This window comes from Silurus meridionalis, chromosome 12 (genome assembly GCF_014805685.1).
Source record: "Silurus meridionalis isolate SWU-2019-XX chromosome 12, ASM1480568v1, whole genome shotgun sequence".
NCBI classification, from domain to species: Eukaryota; Metazoa; Chordata; class Actinopteri; order Siluriformes; family Siluridae; genus Silurus; species Silurus meridionalis.
The window spans coordinates 7,926,905-7,946,868 of NC_060895.1; the positions used below are offsets into that span (position 1 = coordinate 7,926,905).

At 37.1% G+C, this 19,964-nt stretch overlaps 2 protein-coding genes across 2 annotated transcripts; both read left to right on the plus strand.

Moving 5' to 3' along the window:
* Positions 1–2,690: 2,690 nt before the first annotated feature.
* On the plus strand, positions 2,691–9,334 carry il4i1 (interleukin 4 induced 1). The gene is made up of 8 exons (XM_046862770.1): positions 2,691–2,788; positions 3,915–3,977; positions 5,063–5,277; positions 6,415–6,521; positions 6,844–7,045; positions 7,139–7,207; positions 7,298–7,434; positions 7,817–9,334. Exons 2-8 carry the CDS (start codon positions 3,947–3,949, stop codon positions 8,568–8,570), a joined length of 1,515 nt encoding a protein of 504 aa, XP_046718726.1. The 5' UTR covers positions 2,691–2,788; positions 3,915–3,946; the 3' UTR covers positions 8,571–9,334.
* Positions 9,335–12,942: 3,608 nt separating this feature from the next.
* On the plus strand, positions 12,943–19,382 carry sdhdb (succinate dehydrogenase complex, subunit D, integral membrane protein b). Its single transcript, XM_046862795.1, has 4 exons — positions 12,943–13,096; positions 13,717–13,827; positions 16,606–16,756; positions 18,326–19,382. Exons 1-4 carry the CDS (start codon positions 13,048–13,050, stop codon positions 18,489–18,491), a joined length of 477 nt encoding a protein of 158 aa, XP_046718751.1. The 5' UTR covers positions 12,943–13,047; the 3' UTR covers positions 18,492–19,382.
* The last annotated feature ends 582 nt before the right edge of the window (positions 19,383–19,964 follow it).

A 19,964-nucleotide genomic window follows, 5' to 3' on the forward strand; every position in this document is an offset into this window, starting at 1 on the left:
CAGATATGGTGCAGACTAAAATGAGTGTACTAAATAATTTACGAATCATCATTTATTGAATATATAATAATTGAATATGGTGTTTTTTCCCTTTTACTCTTTTGCATTTTTTTTTGCTATTATGTATTACAAATCAGTATAATCAAAGCACGTGATTAATGTTCAATTAGAATCAGCATAGTTGAAGCATCAGTGAGCACAATGTACCTTGCTCTTTATTTCTGAAGGGGATTTTTCAAGAGTTGTAATTGGGCAGGATTTGAGTTGTGTCAAAAGGTTAAGAACAGACTGGAGGGCTGGACCATATGGAAATCACGTTTGTTTAAAAAAATTGTGATGTATGGGTTCTGACACTATTATTATTATTATTTCTTTCAAATTGGAAAGAACCTAGGAATTTGAAGATATTGGTGGCAGATGAGGTCATAGCTAGTAAATAAAATGATGGGTGTTATACAGGTTGCAGAGGAGGGATATTAAGTTTGCGTGTACTTAAAGTGATATGAAAGTGCATTAGCTGTGTTTTTGGGTGTTTCCATTGAACTTTCTTTGTTACTGCTGAAAACAGCAGTTCTTGCTCTTTGACACCACAACCCCACAGCCTGAATTTAGTTTGTTTTTTTCGCTTGGCATTTTAACTTTGTTATTGAATTTGTTGCTTTTATTAATCAGCCAAAGCAGCAGTTAAAAAAATGTTTGTGTCAAAACGTAAGTTGTAACATGGACTACTACGGGGTTTTACAAAAACAAATGCAACAATAATTGAGACTAACAAACACTAAAATCATAAAATGGTACATGGATTAATAGTTGACCTTGAAATTTTTAAAGAAATCTCGCTCGAAAATGTATATATCCGGATCAGAATCCTCCATCCACTTATTCATTAAAGAGTGGAAGATGGAAAATTGTGCTCGAGTTGCCTGTGTAATAAAATGACGCCCATTTTTGTTTAATTAAATAGTATTAAATAGTCATGTCAATTATTTGTACCAAAATTGTATCAACAATTAAAAATGTGTAGTAAACTCAGCAATTTGGTTCAAATCAAGTAAATATACTAGCATATTTTATAGTAAACTACTATAAATACTGTAGCATTTTACAGTGTAAGTACTGCAGTCTCAATGCGAATGATGTTACTGACTGTGAATGTTATTCTTGTGTTGTTTCTCCAAAACATGCCAGTAGGGAGATTAAGTTAGACTAAATTGGGCTACACTAAATTGCCTCTATGTGTAAATTAGTCAGTGAATGCGCATGTGTATTAAGAAGTAGTAGTATCTTATTTGGGGGAATGTTGTCTTGCTTAATGCTGAGGCAGACGCAATTGGCATCTTGATGCATAACCAACAATACAATACATCAAAGATACATGTGAAGCAGCTATGCGATACGATATGATCCATCCCTATAATGATGCAGTGCGATACGATTTCGATTTCAAAACAATGCAACGGAAAAAATGTGATGATCTGCAGTTCAGTATGGTCCAGATAGTTCAGACATTAATTTACTTAAGTGCCTTCCGACTTCTAACGCAGTACTTTGTAGTGCAAATTAAAGAAAAAAGATTGAATAAAACAAGCTTTTCTTTTACTCTTCTGTCTCTAGGAAGTTGCAGCTCTACCTCTGCCATGTTAATCTCTATTCTATGTGACTCTCGGGACACGCCTTCAGAAACAGTTTAACAAGGAGAAATAAATCTACATATAAAATATTGGTCACATAATATCGAATCGAAAAATGTTCAAAACGAATGCATCGCGACCCAAATGCCAAATTGTACCCAGTCCGCACTTTGTAAAATCGATGCATCAAGTTAACTTTTCTGCTGATTCACCAATGCAGATTAGTAATTCTATACCCCTCCTAAAGCCCAGTGTTGCGTTCGACTCAATAATAAGACTTGGTTGATGCCTTCTACATTCAGTATTACCAAAAAAAAAAAGGTGAAAATAAAGTTCAAATCTTTTGTTGTGTTCTGGTCGAATGTGGCCAATTTTGTGTGAAATAAATAAACAAACACACCCTATTATTAATAAATGACAAATAATCTATAAATATATTTTCCTTTGTCATAAATGTTGTCTCTTTTTTTTAAATTATTAAACTAAAGCTTCTAGTGCTTTAATGCATAAGATGAATCAAAACTGTTGTTGCTAAATTGTTTTGATGTTTTCTCTCTTTCTCTCTCTCTCTCTCTCTCTCTCTCTCTCTCTCTGTCTATCTCTCTTTAGGGTTGTCTCAAACACACACACACACACACACACACACACACACACACACACACAGACAAACTTATTTTGACCTTAGCTCCGCACTTTAAAGGATGCACAAATCTGCAAGATGCAAAAAAACCATCAAGTGCATAGGGCCTAAGTCTCCACACTGGCACTTATATGGCACCTGCATGCTTTGGCACATTTCTGCACACAAAAGGGACTGGCTGAGTTCTGAATTTGTCGGTTTTGCTCATACAGTATGAGTACTTTTTTGGATGGACAATAAAAAAAAGCCTGTAAAAGAAGACTGCTGTTTAACCCTGAATTATCAATGATGCATAACACTTTCTCAAAACTGCTGACCTTTTCTTTTTCTCTCTCTCGAAACCACACCCGCAAAACCTGTGCATGCATCTCTCTGCTTCATTCCTGTAAAGTTTGGAGAGATGTGAGAAAACCGCACAGCAGCAGTCATGCTTTCGTTTTGAGATGAGAATAAAACCGGAGCGTCTGGGACTCATTCATACCTCCTTCTTTCTCTCCAGACTACAGCAACTCGGCAGGTAGGTGCAGGATTACAACACTGGTTTATTTTAGAAATTGATAGAATTTAGTTGTTATTGATGGGAAAAAAACAATCGGATTTTTGTTGCAGAAACCCCAAAGCATGATATCATAATGAGGCATTTTCACGGAGTAAACTAATGCAACATACGCGACTTTATTATAAAGAAAAATAATATTTATTCTTTTTAAATGATTTATTCTTCTTAAATATGTTTAACCCTTGGATGGTTCTCTATAAACTTATAGGTTTTCCTATTTTTATATTGTTTTTTTCCCCTTCTTCTCTTGTTTTTTTTTTTTTTTTTTTTTTTTAATGCACTTTAGTTTGGGATTTAAGGTGTGTATTATTTTTATTTTATTTATTCCTTTATTCATTCGTTAAAGTTCTGTGAAAAAACAAAAGAAATATTTTGTAATTACAAAAGTATAAAAACCATGAAATCACAAACGCGCCTATAGTTTAATTGTCCGACTTTGAATAAAAAATAAATAAAAAATCATCCCAAAAAAATGATAAAAAATTATAAAAATGAGTCAAAAAAAAGTGGTCGCTTACAGTGTTGGAAATAAGCGCAGGTATGTTCATTATCCCAAAAAAAAAAAAAAAAAAAAGAAGAAGAAGAAAAAGAAAAAGTCGCTAATCTAATTAGTTCAGTATGGCTGAATTTGGAGACTGTGTGGGAAAATGTCCCTTACACACTTTCCATCGCTTCAATAATCACCTTGAGGGCATCATCATCATCATCATCATGCACACTAAATATTAGTTTCCTTGTGCAACTTCATAATAAAGTAGAATGTGTAGGCTTCAAAATCAGGGTTGGAGTTCACTCTTATCGTGTATATTGTTCATCATACAGATCTCTGGATATATTCGTAATGAAGCACTAAGCAGTAAACTTGCATTTCTGAAGAACTTATCACATGATCTAGCTGGCAGCCGAATGACCTATTTTGTTTATGATTACTTGAGACACTCTTTCACTTTCCATTTCCTTTCCAGTCTAAATGCACGTTCCTATTATGGGGATTTTGGGAGAAAAAATCCCAGTCTGAGCTGGTCTTCCTGTCCACTAAGTTTCACTTTGTCTCAGAAGTGATGAGTCTTATTTCTTTCTCTAGGTTTCTGTTTCCTGAGATTCAGTTAAAGCACCATGGCTCAGGACTGTTTCATCTTTTGCTCTTGTAAGTACTTACTGTCTTTTTCTAATTCTTTTATTGCTTTTTTTATTTTTCTACGTGAGTATTTCTTCTTGGGTGGAAAAAAGGATCAATAGTAGCAGTATCTTGCATTAACCAAGTATTGACCTCTCTGTAACTTTCGTATTACCGGCACCAAGCTGCCACTCTTGGGGCCCTTAAGCAAGGCCCTTAACCATCTGTGCTTCAGGGGTACTGTATCATGACTAGATCTGTGCTCTGCCTATGTTGTGATTGCCTCGTGCAATAAAACCTTACACAAACACAAAGACAATAATCCTTATTCTATGTTAATGTTTAATCTGGCCTCTTGTAATAGTCACTGTGGTCTAGTGAGTTCAATTAGAGCTCCATCATTTACTTTCATTTTCTTAGAATAAAAAAAAAGGATATGACTCATTCTTACCATTTCTGCGTTTGTTTCTAATTTTGGAATCCTGTGCATATATTTTTTAAATAAAAATATATACACCATATGTTGGAAATGGATTCGATAAAATCAGAGGTGGGCATAGAGGTACAGAGAGGGTCCGGATGTACCATAGACTGACTGAGTAAAGTTGAAGGCATTTGAAAGACACCCTTATCATTCTTCTAGATAAAGATCTGTTTAATTGGAAACCATTCTCTGCTGCTGAGGATTGCTCCACATGAACAAAATAAAGATCCATGAAGTTATAGAGGAAAGTTAAATTTAAGAACAATGCTATAAGAACTTGACCTCACCATGATAAAACTATAATGAATGGACGTTCAGTGTCACCCAGATGAGGATGGGTTTTCTTTTGTGTCTGGTTCCTCTCAAGATTTGTTCCTCATACAGTACCTTCTTGAAAAGTTTTTCCTTCCTTGTCACTGAGCACAATGTTGCTTAGTTACACAGTTGACAATGACTCATAGTCACACAGTAGACAGTGACACAGTCACAAAGTCGACTGTATCACAGTGTTTCATAGTAAACATGTTTACAAAGTCTTGTAGTCACATGTGGCTACATTCAGCGATAGTAACCAAAGATTAATTGTACATAAACTTACTGTCCAAACACTGTATATTGAATTTTTTTTCAGTATCTGTTGTGATAGTACTGTCCCTCATCTTGAGTGTTGGCGGATATAAAGACGATCCCATTACAAAATGTTTTCAAGACGATGACTATGACGAACTTCTTCAGATAGTCAAAGAAGGGCTTCCTCCATCAAAGACCCCTCGCCGTGTGGCTATCATTGGTGGGGGCATTGCTGGACTTACTGCAGCTAAGTTCCTTGAGGATGCTGGACATAAGGTAAATGCATTAGTCCACAATCCACAATTATGTATTCTTTTTTATAAAATACTAAATACCTATAGCAGATTGGGTTTATATGCAGTTCTGGCTTTCCTGCATGAACACATAAAAACAGCTTCGCAGACAAGAGACTAGAAACATGTCTTCATGAATTCAAACTGTGGCTCACTAACAATTTTATGTTGATTAACAATGAAACCGAAAAAATGATCTAATTCGTTCCAAATGAACTTTCTCTAATAGCAATTTGGCCAACCTTGGTATCCCCTCATCATATCTAACCTCCAACGTAAAAAAAAAACTTGATAGTAATTTTAAGCTACCAAACAAATCAATAGCATAGTTAGCACCAGCATCTATCAGCTATGTCGGTTAGCCAAAGTCAAATCATTTTTAAGTAGAGATAGCTTTAAAACGGTCATTCACGCTTTCACAACTCGTCGTATCTCGGGCTACCTCTCTCATCAATTTCTCGTCTTTAGATGGTTAAAAAATTCAAATGCCCCTCTGCTCACGGGTGGCTTCACACGTGATCACATCACTCCGATTTTATGTTTGTTGCATTGCTGCGTCTGTTACCGTATTGTTTTTAAGATCTTAGTTTTTGTCTATAAAGCTTGCTGCAATCAAGCCCCCAAATACCTCTCTGACCTAATAATTCCTCATAATCCATCCAGATCAAGAGATCAACATCTCTTGTCTGTCCCATGATCTTGCCTACAATAGAGGGGTGATCAAACATTTGCAGTGGCCCTAAGCTGTGGAACAACCTACCACTAAGTATTAAAACTGCTTCTACACTAGCTGAATTTAAAGCCATGCTTAAAAAGTGTACTATTATGTATAATACTATGACCAATTTGAAATGTGCCTCATAAATAAAATCAGATTTGATTTGAAATGAGACATGAAAGAATTATCGACTGTAGCTCCAATTTCCACAACTTGTTATACTGTGTGCATTTTGAAATAGTTACTACTGTACTTGACTGACAGGCTGTAGTTTGTTTGTTTAGGACGCATGAGCAGGTTTTCTCACTCATTTTACAAATCAAAATGTTTAACCACGTAATCTAAACCAACAGTCAGTTTTCACATCAACGTTGAGTGAATAATTATTTAACGGTTCGTTAGGTTACAATCATAGAAGCAAGTGGAAAACTGGGTGGAAGAATTCAGACATTCAGACAAGATAATTGGTATGCGGAATTCGGTGCCATGAGGATCCCAAACTTTCACTGGTGAGTTAACGTTCTGTATTTACAAGCCCTGTGGTTAATTGTTGTCTGGTTTAGAGGATCTCAATACAGTGACTACCGTTATACATATATAACGGTACACATACCGTTAGTATACAGAATCAGCTTATGTTTACATTAATTAATTGGCAAATGCCCTTGTCAAAAATCACTTACAGAACCGCTTTGAAGTCTTTGTCAATAAATATATTGTGATACTGATGGTCAATTAATTGCTTTATAATTCAATTACATTTGTAACGTTTCTGCTTGTCTTCAAGAATTACAGCTAATAACATTTCTCGAACTTTTCCCGGTTTTTCAGGATTCTCACTAATTTCACATCAAAGCTGGGCTTGAAACTGAACAAATTTTCCGAAGAAGACATAAACACGTACTATTACATCAACGGCGTCCGTCAAAAAACCTTCGCAGTGAAGCACAATCCTAATATCCTAAACTACCCCTTAAGAGAAGAAGAGAAAGGAAAATCAGCCAGTAAACTGTTCAGCGATTCATTGGAGAAGGTCAGTAAGAGAGAGAGCAGACAATTAAATTATTGTTCTCCTTTTGTAAGGTTCATTAACATGATTGGAAATGATTTCAATCGTTTTTTCTAGATAAGAGACTATGTGAGGTCTTATGGCTGCGAAGCCATGATAAGGAAGTACGATGCCTACTCACTTAAGGTAACGGATTTCTGACTGACTCTACTCCTCCTCTAACTGAATTCAGTCTCATTTGTATTTTTATGAAAAGACGTTCATTTCCTCACACAGGACTATTTAAAGAACGAAGTGAACATGAGCGACGGAGCTTTGCGCATGATCGGAGACATCCTGAACGAGAACAGCTTCTATTACATCGCTCTCATGGAGAGTCTCTACTTGCAGTCTGATGTGAACGATGACACGTCGTAAGTAGATTTTGATCAGATGTGCAGTGTGGAAATCTAATAGTCCCTGTGGGTTTCTACTTATAATTGGTTACTTTCTATTGGCATGTTAGTAACAATAGAACACCTTTGGAAAGATCACATGATCACCTGTGGACATCAGGAAGGGACATCATTACGAATACAGATTTTTTGATATTTTTTGTTTTCTTTTTGTTTAATAATGATTGACTGATGTATGCAAACACCCGATGTCTTGAAATCTATTTGGTATTTTTTAATAGTTGATTGTTTGTAATGTTATTTGTAACAAAAAAAAAAAAAACACGTGATGGTGTCAACTGGTATGAATACCAGGTTCCTCGTGACCAATCCGATTTCTTAATATTCTGTTCTTTTCCAGGTATTTTGAGATCTCGGGTGGCTTTGATAAGCTACCCAATAACTTTTATGAAATCCTCAACGCCACAATCCTCCCCAACAAAAAAGTCAGGGGCATCAGTCAGACCGACCGTAACGTGACGGTGTTTTATGAAGAGCGGCACAACATCGTGACCCGTCAAACGTTCGACTACGCCTTGGTGACAGCTACGGCCAAAGCCACACTGTTCATCAAGTTCCAGCCTCCCCTTTCTCCTTGGAAGTTAGAGGCTCTGCGGTCAGTGCACTACTCTAGCTCCACCAAAGTTGTGCTGAGCTTCAAACGCAGGTTCTGGGAGGAGGAAAGCATTTGGGGTGGCAGGAGCATTACGGATTTGCCCTCTCGGTTCATCTACTACCCCAGCCATAGCTTTCCTGGGAATGGAGGAGCCCTCCTGGCTTCGTACACCATCTCAGATGAATCCACCCTCTTCCAAGGAATGTCTGACGATGAACTGAAGTCAGTGGTGTTAGACGACTTGATGAAGATCCACGGAGATTACATTCAGGACCTCTACACTGGAGGCATTGTTAAGAAATGGGGGTTGGATCCATACAGCCTTGGAGCCTTTGCTATTTTCACGCCCTACCAGCAAACTCAGTATGCTGACGCTCTGGCCATGAATGAGAGTAGGATTTATTTTGCTGGGGAACATACAGCAATGCCTCATGGCTGGATTGAGACTTCTATGAAATCTGCTCTTAGAGCAGCTAGAGACATAAATAATTGTAAATAGTAGGAAATAATAATTGAACAAATGAGCAGTTGAAGGGCGTTGAAGGGCGAGGAGCAGCAGGAATGAGAGGGAATATCTGTATATATTTAATGTATATATTTTTTTATATGTATAAATAGAAAAAAATGTGGTGAAAGTGTAGACTTATACACTTTTATTTAAAAAAAAACTAATCAACATATACATCCAGAATGACTCCAATTTGTGCAGGTGCTGCTGAATCCTTGTTTTCTTGCTTCCTTCTTTTTTTAATTATTATTATTTTTTAATCAGTATGCCATTAAATAAGCATTCAGTGTGAATTCCCTATATCTACAAGCAATAGCACTTTATAAAATTAGTCAGGGATTTAAAGTTAAGCAGAAATAAAAAACAGGCTCAAAATGAAAGGAAATTCAGCCAACAGCTACTGATAATTAAACAGTTTACTAACAGGATTGTAGTGTATTTTTTAAAACTATATATATTTAATAAACTAATTTATCTCATTGTGTGCAATTCAATCTTAAAAATACACGATGCTCGAACTTTTTACCTCACGTCATTCATTATCATGCCACTAAAGCGATCAAGCAATCTACATACAGCGTGATATTAAATCTACAACTGGACAGAAAGAATTTAACCAAATGGAAGACATTTACAAAATGTAACCATGAGGTAAAATCCATCACAACAAACCTTGATATCTGAAAGTGTGTGACTATTTTATATCTGTGAACTTTACAAGATAGAAAGAAAGAAAGAAAGAAAGAAAGAAAGAATGCAGACAGACCTTTAGTATGAAAGATGGCAAATGTGAGTGATAGCAAGTCAGATTGAAGCAGAGAGACACACAATTTAATGGAGAGATAGTTATTAGTAAAAAAGACTTAAGAAAAAAAGAACTTGGATTTCAAAGAAGACAAACTCAGCTTAATGAACTTGAGAATATGGAGAATTTTCTATTAATATAATTTAAAAGAATTAATTATATTCAGGTATAATTATTTTCAGTCAGTTTCATTATATTGCAAATAACATGGGAAAACAAACGAGAATGAAACTTTTCTTTCTAATTTTTTTCCTCTGGAAATTCAGATGATGTAAACTTCCTCTTGAACATCATGACTTGTGGGATTTCTGAAAGTTCCAAGCTGGTGTTTAGTTTACAGAACTACAAGCAATCTCACTTTTTTCATGACTGAATCACAGGAAAAGATGTTTTCCCCACTAATGCAAAAACAATATGACATAATATGAATAATAAAGTGTATTTTTATAGATATTTTTTTGGTTATATTATAAGTAAAGTGGAGTTGACTGATTTTCGGTTTTCATTAACACAGGGTATCTCAAAAATGTTTTGTCTTTTTTCTTTTGTTGATTTATTTAAATAATTGTTATGTTTTTTTTAATCAAATCAAATGTCAGACTTATTTTAAAATTCTTAATTAATATTAAGAAATCTGAATTATTTTCATTAAATCTTTATTATCTACAAATCTCATCTCATTTTTATAAAATAAGTTCCTGAAACCCTTTGAATTACTGTATATGTATCTTATATGATGTAGTGAACCTGCTCCATTTGTTACATTTTAAAATATTATGATGAGCTGTCATATATATATATATATATATATATATATATATATATATATATATATATATATATATATATATATATATACTCAGCATTTTACAGGAGTATCAGACCCATTTAATGACTCTGGCTATGCAGACAGAAGAATAGGGGATAGTCAGGTGGGTTTAAAAAGCTAATAATTATATTCTTAAGTTTATACCGCCATCTACAGGTCAAATTGAGCGTTTGGCGTTAGGATCAGTGAAGCGTTTGACCGGACTTCCCGTGTTTTGAGTGCCATCTACAGGGAACACGACAGTACTGTCCGCGTGCACGCGAAGCTGAGAAGTCTTCAGCCAGGGGGGTGAGAATTTGGCACAACACCGACGCATGCACGAGCGCCGGTTCTCGTGCACGCATCCGCCGCCACAAATGTTTTTGGTAGGGATGGACGATACCAATCATGTTCTTTTCGATCCGATACCAAATACTTTCAAGACAAGTTTTGCCGATATAGATACCGATACTTCTATGAAATATATACAAAATGTTTTAAGAAAAATCTTTTTAAAAAAAATCTTCATCTTAACCATCAAATTCATGCAGGGCTTGAACAAGTGCACTGAAGTCAGGTTTAAAATCTTCTTCTTCTTTCAGCTTCTCCCATTAGGGGTCGCCACAGCGGATCATCCGTCTCCATACCACCCTGTCCTCTACATCTGCCTCTTTCACTCCAACTACCTGCATGTCTTCCTTCACTGATATACCCCATTTCCCTGCATGTCCAAACCATCTCAATCTCGCTTCCCTCACCTTGTCTCCTAAACGTCCAACATGCCACTGTCTCTAAATCATACAACATCGCAGTTCTCACTACAGTTCCATAAAATTTCCTGTTCACTCTTGCAGATACTCTTTTATCACAGATCACTCCTGCCACTCTTCTCCACCCACTCCACCCTGCCTGCACTCTTTTCTTCACTTCCCCAACACACTCTCTTCACTAGTCAACAAATTTCCATCTCCATCCTTTATTGCTCTAATTTGCAGCACATCCTTCCCAGCTCTGATCCTCTGCCTGACATCGGTACAAATCCCTTTCTCCTTCTTTACTCTCCAACCTCTCATACAGCTCCTCATATGCCTTTTCCTTGGCTTTCGAGACATCCCTCTTTACCTGCTGTCACATCTCCATGTACTCCTGCCTACTTTTCTCATCACTCTTTCAATCTTAATCCTGTTTTGCCAACCTCTTTCTCCTTATGCTCTCCTGCACTTCCTCCTTCCACCACCATGTCTTTTTGTCTTCCTTTCTATTTCCAGATGTCACACTAAGTACCTTCTTATCACTTCTGCATTATTTGCCCAATGATCCAGCACCTCTTCACCACCACCGAGCCCCTGTCTGACCTCTTTCCTGAATCTCACACTACAGTCTTCCTCCTTCAGTTTCCACCATCTTATTCTTCTTTCAGTCCTCACTCTCCTTCTCTTCTTCTTCACCTCCAAAACCATCCTCAAACCACCATCTGATGCTGTCTAGCTACACTGTCCCCTGCCATCACTTTACAGTCTCCAATCTCCTTCAGGTTGCATCTCCTACATAGCACATAGTCCACCTGTGTGCACCTTCCTCCACTCTTATACGTCACCCTATGATCCTCCTTCTTCTTAAAATAAGTGTTCACCACTGCCATTTCCATCCTTTTAGCAAAATCTACCACCATCTGCCCTTCCACGTCTCTCTTTAAGGACATACCTACCCATCACCTCCTCATCTCCTCTGTTCCCTTCAACTACTTTGCCCTTTAAATCTTCCCTCAATCACCAATCTTTTATTCCTAGGTACACCTTCTACCACTTCATCTAACTCACTCCAGAATTTTTCCTCCATCTCACAGCTGACTTGTGGAGCATAAGCACTGATGACATTTATCATCATCCCTTCAACTTTCAGCTTCACATTCATATCTCTATCACCTCCACTACACTCTTACTGTACTCTTCCTTCAGAATCACCCCTACACCATTTCTTTTTCCATCCACACCATGATAGAACAGTTTAAACCCACCTCCAATGTTCCTGGCCTTGCTCCTTTCCACTCCTGAACACTCTCCTGAACACACAGCATATCTACCTTTCTCTTCTCCATCATATCAGCTAACTCTCTCCCTTTACCCGTCATAGTACCAACATTTAAAGTACCAACCCAAACCTCCACTCTCCTACACTTCTTTCCCTGCGGTCCGCATGTTTGATTTGACATGTTTTACGCTGGATGCTCTTCCTAATGCAACCCTCCCCATTTATCCAGGTTTGGGACCGGCACTAAGAGTGCACTGGCTTGTGCCTCCCTAATGGGTGGGTTACAATAACGAGAAAACAACTTTTGTTTTTGTTCGAAATCACCAGAAAATTCAATGCAATTCATTTGTATTGCGCTTTTAACAATGTATATTGTCTCAAAGCAGCTTTACACAGATAATGAATACGATTGTTCTTTGAGTGTAAGTTCTTCCTGTAATTAAGTCGTGATCTCGAGAAAACAAACAAAAAATATATAATAATGCATGGCCTCTTAGGACTTTCGTAGAAAATGGTTTCCAATAAGATTTCCATTCAAAATCAGCTGAAAGGTGCCGGAGTGACCTATCCAATATGGCGCTGCTCTTCCCGCATCCGCCTTCCCAAATATAAATCTAAACTCCCGTAATCAATAATGCATTAAATTACATAGTTATCTTTGTATAATTTTAGTGCAAAACGACACTAAACGTCACACAGAGACTGTGAGTGGACTACTGACATTTAACAACGTGGCGTGGCCTTTAATTTTACGACAACGCGCATACGGATAGCAGGTACTACTTCCGGGTGAAGCACGGTGACCTTGGCTGCTTGTGATCGTTATGGCGGCGCTGGTGAGGCTTAGTTCAGTCTGTAACCGGGGCGTTAGCCGTAAGTATTGTCCTTTAAAGCTGTTTATAATCATTCTTATTTTTTAAACCTCTGAATTAACTTATTATGCGTTTAATTATAAATAAGGCTCATTTCCGACTGAAGCGCAGAGCGGATATGATTTGGCACTGAGTTTACAGTTACTGCGAATGTCAAACACGGACATGAACATCAAGTCATATAACTCAATCCGACAGCTTATATTTAGAAATAAATATTTTTTATATTATAAAATAAAGGTAATACGTTATTAGGGTCTGCTCTAAATGCACGTAGGATGTTTGCACTGTTTGTTGTTGTTATAACAAGTAACAAGCAGTGATTTATTTTTCTTCTCGAGTAAAATATTTTCTGTCTTGTGAGAAAATCAGATTAAAAACAAATGTGAAAAATTATATATCAGATCTTCTTTTCTGCATCATCATTAAAAAAAAGAGTGGAGGTGATTATAAGAGTAAATGGGGACTACATGTGGAAGGGGATGTTTAAAAGGTGCATACAAAACAGATCAACTTTATTTCATACAGTGTATTTTCTTTAAAAAAGTGAATGCTCTGTATTAACTTTTTGGGCATGTCATGTAACAGCCTGTTTTTTTTCCCCTTTGTTTTCTTCCTCAGCTCTGTTATTCCGCAGTGCTTCTCTCATCAGACCTTTGGCAGCATGTCACAGGGACCGGGATCACCTGTACCCCCTCGTAGCCAAAATACACGCAACACCCGCGCACTATGGTAAGCGAAATGCATTACACAGCCGTTTCTTACCAGGTGGGTATGGTTTTATAGAAATCAGAGTACCCCAGAGATCTCATTGGAGGTCGTGCTTGAGATATTGTATTCCAACGGCATTTTAGTGTGGAGATTGTACAACCCCAAATCCCCAAAAGGTTTGGACGCTGTGTAAAAACAAATCTCACTGTAAATGCAAATCTTATGAAGAGAGAAAGCTCATAAAGACTACTTCACAATAAAACATAGAAAATGTTTAAACTAGGTTTAAAAAGGAAATGTAAAATTTTAGGGAGAAACAAATGAGTGAATTTTGAATTCGTATCAGCAACATGTCTCCATATGTTGGGACAAGGCAAATAAAAACCAACAACAAGCAGCATTGGATTGTTTGCCAACAGATCAGTAAAATGACTGGCTATAAAAAGTGTATATATAATCATTAAAGAGTCTGAGAATTTAGGGAAATCTCAACATTAAATGCTGTAATCTTTTCGCCCTCAGGCAGCACTTTATCAAAAACAGGTATGATTTCATAATGGAAATCATTCTGAAAGCCCCCCAGGATACATTGTGTGTGATCACAGTTCAGTGTGTCCTCTGCAAATGCAGGTTAACGCTCTATCATGCAAATAAGCAGCCATATGCACCTCCATACCCATCAGATATGCAAGCTTTTAAACTGAGCGCTGATAACAAGCCAACTCGTCCCTCTCCTCTTTAGTCCAGAAGACATGACACCCATGGTTTCCGTTAAGAATAAAAGAGTTTCGATTTATCTGACCACAAAACTATTTCCCCCATTCCTCAGTCCATTTTAAATAAGCTTTGGCCCAGAGAACACAGCAGCGGAATAGGCAATTTAAACATCTGGAACGGCACCAGCATAGATGAACTGTTCCCATATTTTTGATGCTACACAGTGGTAAACGGTCCTGTTTCAACTTTTGTGTTGCAGCAATCAAATAAAAAATATACCATTTCTAGAGAAAAAAACAAGGTAATTTCCTCAGTTTGATGTTTTCTAAGTTCTATTGTGAATAAAACGAGTTTGAGATTTGCAAGCCATTACTTTGTTTGGAATTAAGGTTTTTCTATTTCCAGTTGCATATTTCTGCTTCACATCACACTTTGTATGAATAACTTCTCTTGAGGAACAAGAGAAGTGTAACTCCAAACACACAAGTTTGTTTTCTGCAAAAGCTTTCTCATTTTTGTCTCTTGAGGGACCTGTATGCTTCTAAAGTTTCACTCTAGTTACACAGACATGACAAGGCAAAAGCCACTATCTTTTCGATTTGTATATTTTAAAGCTAGTAGTGGCTGCTTGTTAAGAAGTGCATGGGGATTTCACCTTTAAACAAATTCACTCATGCTGTTTTTTTCCTTTCTGTAAAAAAAGAAAAGAAAAAGCATTTGAGTATAAAAGGTGAAGCAATTTGTGTAAATCAACATTTGTATTGTATTTTGCAGATGGCAATTGACAACCATGCTTTAAAACCTTTATAAAATATAATACATTGTTTTTACAATTTCTGTATAAAAAAACATAGACATTTGTTCAGTTGTGAAGATATAAGCATCTAGAATATATAATACATTTTGTATAATAATTAAATATGTGCGTAAACTAAATATGCAAACATTAAAAACAAGCATTGGAAAGTAGATAAGCTGCAGTAAATCACGTTTGAAAACAGATAACTGTTTTATTTATTTATTTTTATAGCACTAGACAAGTGCTATAGAAAGAGAATGGAATGGAGAAACGCAGCAAACTAACAGGCTTGATAAAAAAATAATAATATCTGCGCATTGGTATACACATGCCTAATCGTTTGCTGAAAACCACAACAATGACTAAGAATTAAATCGCTTACTGCTGCTTTTAGATTTTGTTTGTTCGCACCGTTGTTTTATTGAATCGCTGTCGCGAGTGAACTGATTGCGTAACCTGATGCTCTCGAGTCACGACAGAACAGATCCAGTGCGACTGTCCTGAAGTTAGCAAACAGTTTACACAATAACACTTCATTAAACTGTACCACATGATGAGGATACAGAGTTTTTACTCACCGTGCAGATGTTTCACTTCATCTGTGACACCAGTGTGTTTTCTTTTCATCATGTGCTCATGCATCACTGTGGTACTTTAATGTCACACAAGCTCAGCGTTGCATAACTTGCAGATTCAGTTTTCTTTGTTGTGTTTAATATAAAATGCTCCCATGCCTTGGACGACTTGGGACGCACTTTTCCCTGCTGCTGGTTGACCCTGTACTCAGCGTCATTTCGCAAGCAGCTGTTATCTTTCCGTCACGCAAACCCGTAACATGAGCAGCGAAACTAACTAATTAGTTGTTACAGCTTAGTTCAGATGCAACTTCAGACTTTCTTCTGGCAATCCTTCAAAACAAACCATACTTGCTCATTCTTTTTATAATGGTACGGTCATGAAGTTTAACATGTCTTTGAATTAGCTTGGACGTCCATTCCTGTGAAGATGGGCAACTATCTTGAATTTTTTCCACTTGCGAATAATCTTCCTCAGTGTAGAGTAATAGACTTTAAAATGTTTGAAAACGGCCTTATAACCGATGGGCAGCAAAAATGGCTTCTTTAAAATGATTATGTTTTTCATCCTTGGCATTGTGTTAACACACACCTGAATAATCCTGACCAGCAAACTGCTACACCTTGTTTTTTTTTTTTTTTATAGAGGTCTGTGTTCACTTTTTGCACATATTAGCATGTCATTAAACTGTTGCTCATTCTCCACAGCTGGCTCTGGGTCTAAATCTGCCTCGCTGCACTGGACAGCAGAGCGTGTCCTCAGTGCAGTTCTTCTCAGCATGGGTCCTCTCGCCTATTTCTACCCCGGCCCTGTCATGGACTGCTCCCTCGCTGCAGCACTCACACTTCATGGACACTGGTAAGGAAATCTGTATTTTTTTTTTATTTGTAAAAAATATTTTTTTTAAATAAGTATTTTTTACAGACACCAACTAATAATATCTGTAAATAATCCATCAGGCTATCTAATCTCGATACGGTGATAATGATCCCTATTAGGACACAGGGCACAGCACACTGAGGAGTGGATGTGTTTACTTCTAGCACTGTTTAAAAGTCAGACTATTGCCTTAGTTTGCAAAAATAAGTTTGGTGAATGAGAATCTCGAATGAAACTGGTGTGCAGTCGAGGAAAGCTTTACTGGAGTAAGATTATTTCCATTTGTCCTTTAATTAAACTGTTATTTCTTTATTCCTGGAGCACATACAACAATAAGGGTATCGTATAAAGTTTTAAACCTCATGCCAATATGGACAGACGTATTGAGACACCTGAAACTGTTGGAGGCTACCTATAAGATCCAAACCTGTTCCAAAACAAGCTTGGAGTGGAGGAACTTGAGTGGCCTGACCTCAACCCTATGGAACACCATTTTTAATGCCATTGTGGATGAATGAGCACAAATCTCCATGAGCACTCTCGAAAATGTAGTGGAACATCTTTCCAGAAGAGTGACAGGGTATAACAGCAAATTGGACTAAATGTGGAATGGGATGTTCAAAAAGTACATACGGTCTTATGGTTGGGTGTCTACAAACCTTTTGTATACGTATGTATAAGTATATCATATGATAATGATCAATGATCTTTTCAGTAAATGGTGTTGTGGAAGGAGGCCAGGTGCAGGTCATCATTCCAGCTCATCCTTAGTGGCCCTATTAGCAAGACCTCATAAGAACAGTGAATAGAAATTGTAATGCTGCAGCTGTACAAAGCCGTTTTTATACAATTGATTGTTTTGTGGAAACCGTTCTGGGATTAACAGATACAATATTATCTCCAAAGGTATTGGGTCACTGGCCCTTTCCTGCTATATGTGTTTTTAATTCCAAACTGTTACCACAAAGCTGGAGGCACACAATTCTACAGGACGTCTAGATGCACTGTGATACCATTTTTGCATCAACTTGAACTTGGAAACCCAAACCTGTTTCAGCATGGCAATGCTCCTGTGCACAAAGTGAGCTCCTTGAAGATTTACATCGTTTTGCAGCAGTTCAAAAGTTTACACACTTTGGAGAGGAAGATCTTGAGTGGTCTGCTATAGAGCTCTGATCTCATCCCTACTGAACACCTTTGGGATAAATTGGAACTCTGACTGCACCCCAGGCCTCCTCACCTACATCAGTACCTGCCTTTCTTAATACCCTTGTGGCTGATGAACACAAATATCCATAAGCACACTCCAAAATCTAGTGGAGCATCTTCCCAGAAGAGTGGCGGGAATAATAAGAGCAAATTGAGACTAAATGTGGAATACGATGCTGAAAAATCACATACTGTACTTATGAGCAGGTGACCCAATACTTTTGGAAATATAAAGTATGTCTATTGTGATCAGGTATCCACAAGAATTAGTTTCACAATGTACAGTTCATTGTTTTTATGGGAATCATCTGAACTGACTGTGTGGCATTTCTGTTTCAGGGGACTGGGCCAGGTTGTGACTGACTACGTTCACGGAGAGTCGAAAGTGAAGTTGGCCAGAGCCGGCCTCTTTATCCTGTCCACTGTTACGTTTGCAGGTCTAAGCTACTTTAATTACCACGACGTAGGGATTTGTAAAGCTGTAGCTCTCCTCTGGAGTAAATAGTTGGACTGTCACAGAAGGATAAATGGTCCTGAAGGTTTTTTTCCCCCATGTTGTTCTCATGTTGATTGTATACTTGTATTTGTGGGATTAAATGTAAATTCCATAAATATCTCATTTTGGCAAGATATTACATTGCTTGAAGGGTCTTTATTATTGCTATTGACTACAGTGAATATTCTTTTCTGTATAAGGGGAAGGGGCAGAGGGTTGGACTGACTGTTTTTGAGTGTTTCAGAGCTCACATTTACACACTTCATTTCATATGGATTACTATCATAGGAATCCCAAGAGGGGGAAAACAGCTTTTAGTTTTTTTCCACATAAGGTGTTTTTCATTTCTTCTAATGATTTCTTGATTTTTACATTGAAAACACTCATGAGAGAGCGAGTCCTGGTTCTGCTTCACGTCCTGTTTTCTTGAGGAAATACCTTCTGTTTTCTGATGAGCAGTAATTAATCAATTTAAAAATGTGATGTCAGCTTTTTGTTTTGTTTTTTCTGGAAATTTTCGATTCACTGACAATAATTGTTTGATCTATTGACTTTAAAATCGACCTTAAATGTCAGTATTTTCTTTTTCCTCTCATGGCCTTAATTCTGTTTCCGATTCAGCACTTCCTGTAATATTTGTTTTTACTTGGCCTTAACTTGATTGATGATATTTTGATATCTTGTCATTTGTGATGCGATATTGTCTGCAAATCATCGGCGCCACCTGCTGTTGTGTACAGGTGTAAATGTGTGTGTGCAAGCTATGAGATGAACACGAATGATGCCAGTCTGTCTCAGTGTTATTAATCGGCTCGATCATATCTGAATGCTTAAGTTAACATTAAATAAAGTCATTTGTCATTTCTCCTCACTAAAATAAAGCCGGTTTTAAAGACTGAATCAATGCATTGTCTGTTACATTAACGAAGCTGTGTGAAGGCTCTATCAAGATATCAGAGCGTGACTTCCAAATTATAATTGTCATGTTTCTAATTCTATTTTCTAACAAATACAAAAGAAGGATCGAAGTGTGGTGTAATTAATGTCTATTATGATGTCAGTATATAATGCCAGTAGATTATTATTGTTTATTGTGCATTTTCTTCTTTAAGCTCCAAATCTACGCAACACTGTTTGATATATAAACAAGTTCAGATCGCACCGCTATCCATCGAAGATCCTTTATAAAGTGGACCCTCATGACAAAATAATTTGCTATGAATTGTCAATAATAATATTATTATATTCAGCGAGTTAAAAATGATGTTGCAAACCAGGTTCTTTGAACCACAAAGGCTTCAGTTGGTCAAGTGCAGTGAAAACCAACCTCATGCTTCAGCTACTAAAAGTACAGTCCTGAGTTGCTGCACAACATTGTGTATTGCACTCACAAAGATTTACAAACAGCACTCCATGTCCAGAAAGTATTGAGCAAAGAAAGAGTTTGTTACAACGATTAACTCCAAACCTTCATCATATAAA

What these genes read in the sequence shown, in the direction of transcription:
- il4i1 (XM_046862770.1), top strand. Translation starts at nt 3,947, where the DNA reads ATGGCTCAGGACTGTTTCATCTTTTGCTCTT. An exon ending in TTGAGGATGCTGGACATAAG is followed by an intron (nt 5,278 to 6,414) that starts GTAAATGCATTA and finishes ACGGTTCGTTAG; the next exon opens with GTTACAATCATAGAAGCAAG. An exon ending in GATGTGAACGATGACACGTC is followed by an intron (nt 7,435 to 7,816) that starts GTAAGTAGATTT and finishes GTTCTTTTCCAG; the next exon opens with GTATTTTGAGATCTCGGGTG.
- sdhdb (XM_046862795.1), top strand. Translation starts at nt 13,048, where the DNA reads ATGGCGGCGCTGGTGAGGCTTAGTTCAGTCTGTAACCGGGGCGTTAGC. An exon ending in CGCAACACCCGCGCACTATG is followed by an intron (nt 13,828 to 16,605) that starts GTAAGCGAAATG and finishes CATTCTCCACAG; the next exon opens with CTGGCTCTGGGTCTAAATCT. An exon ending in CTCACACTTCATGGACACTG is followed by an intron (nt 16,757 to 18,325) that starts GTAAGGAAATCT and finishes TTTCTGTTTCAG; the next exon opens with GGGACTGGGCCAGGTTGTGA.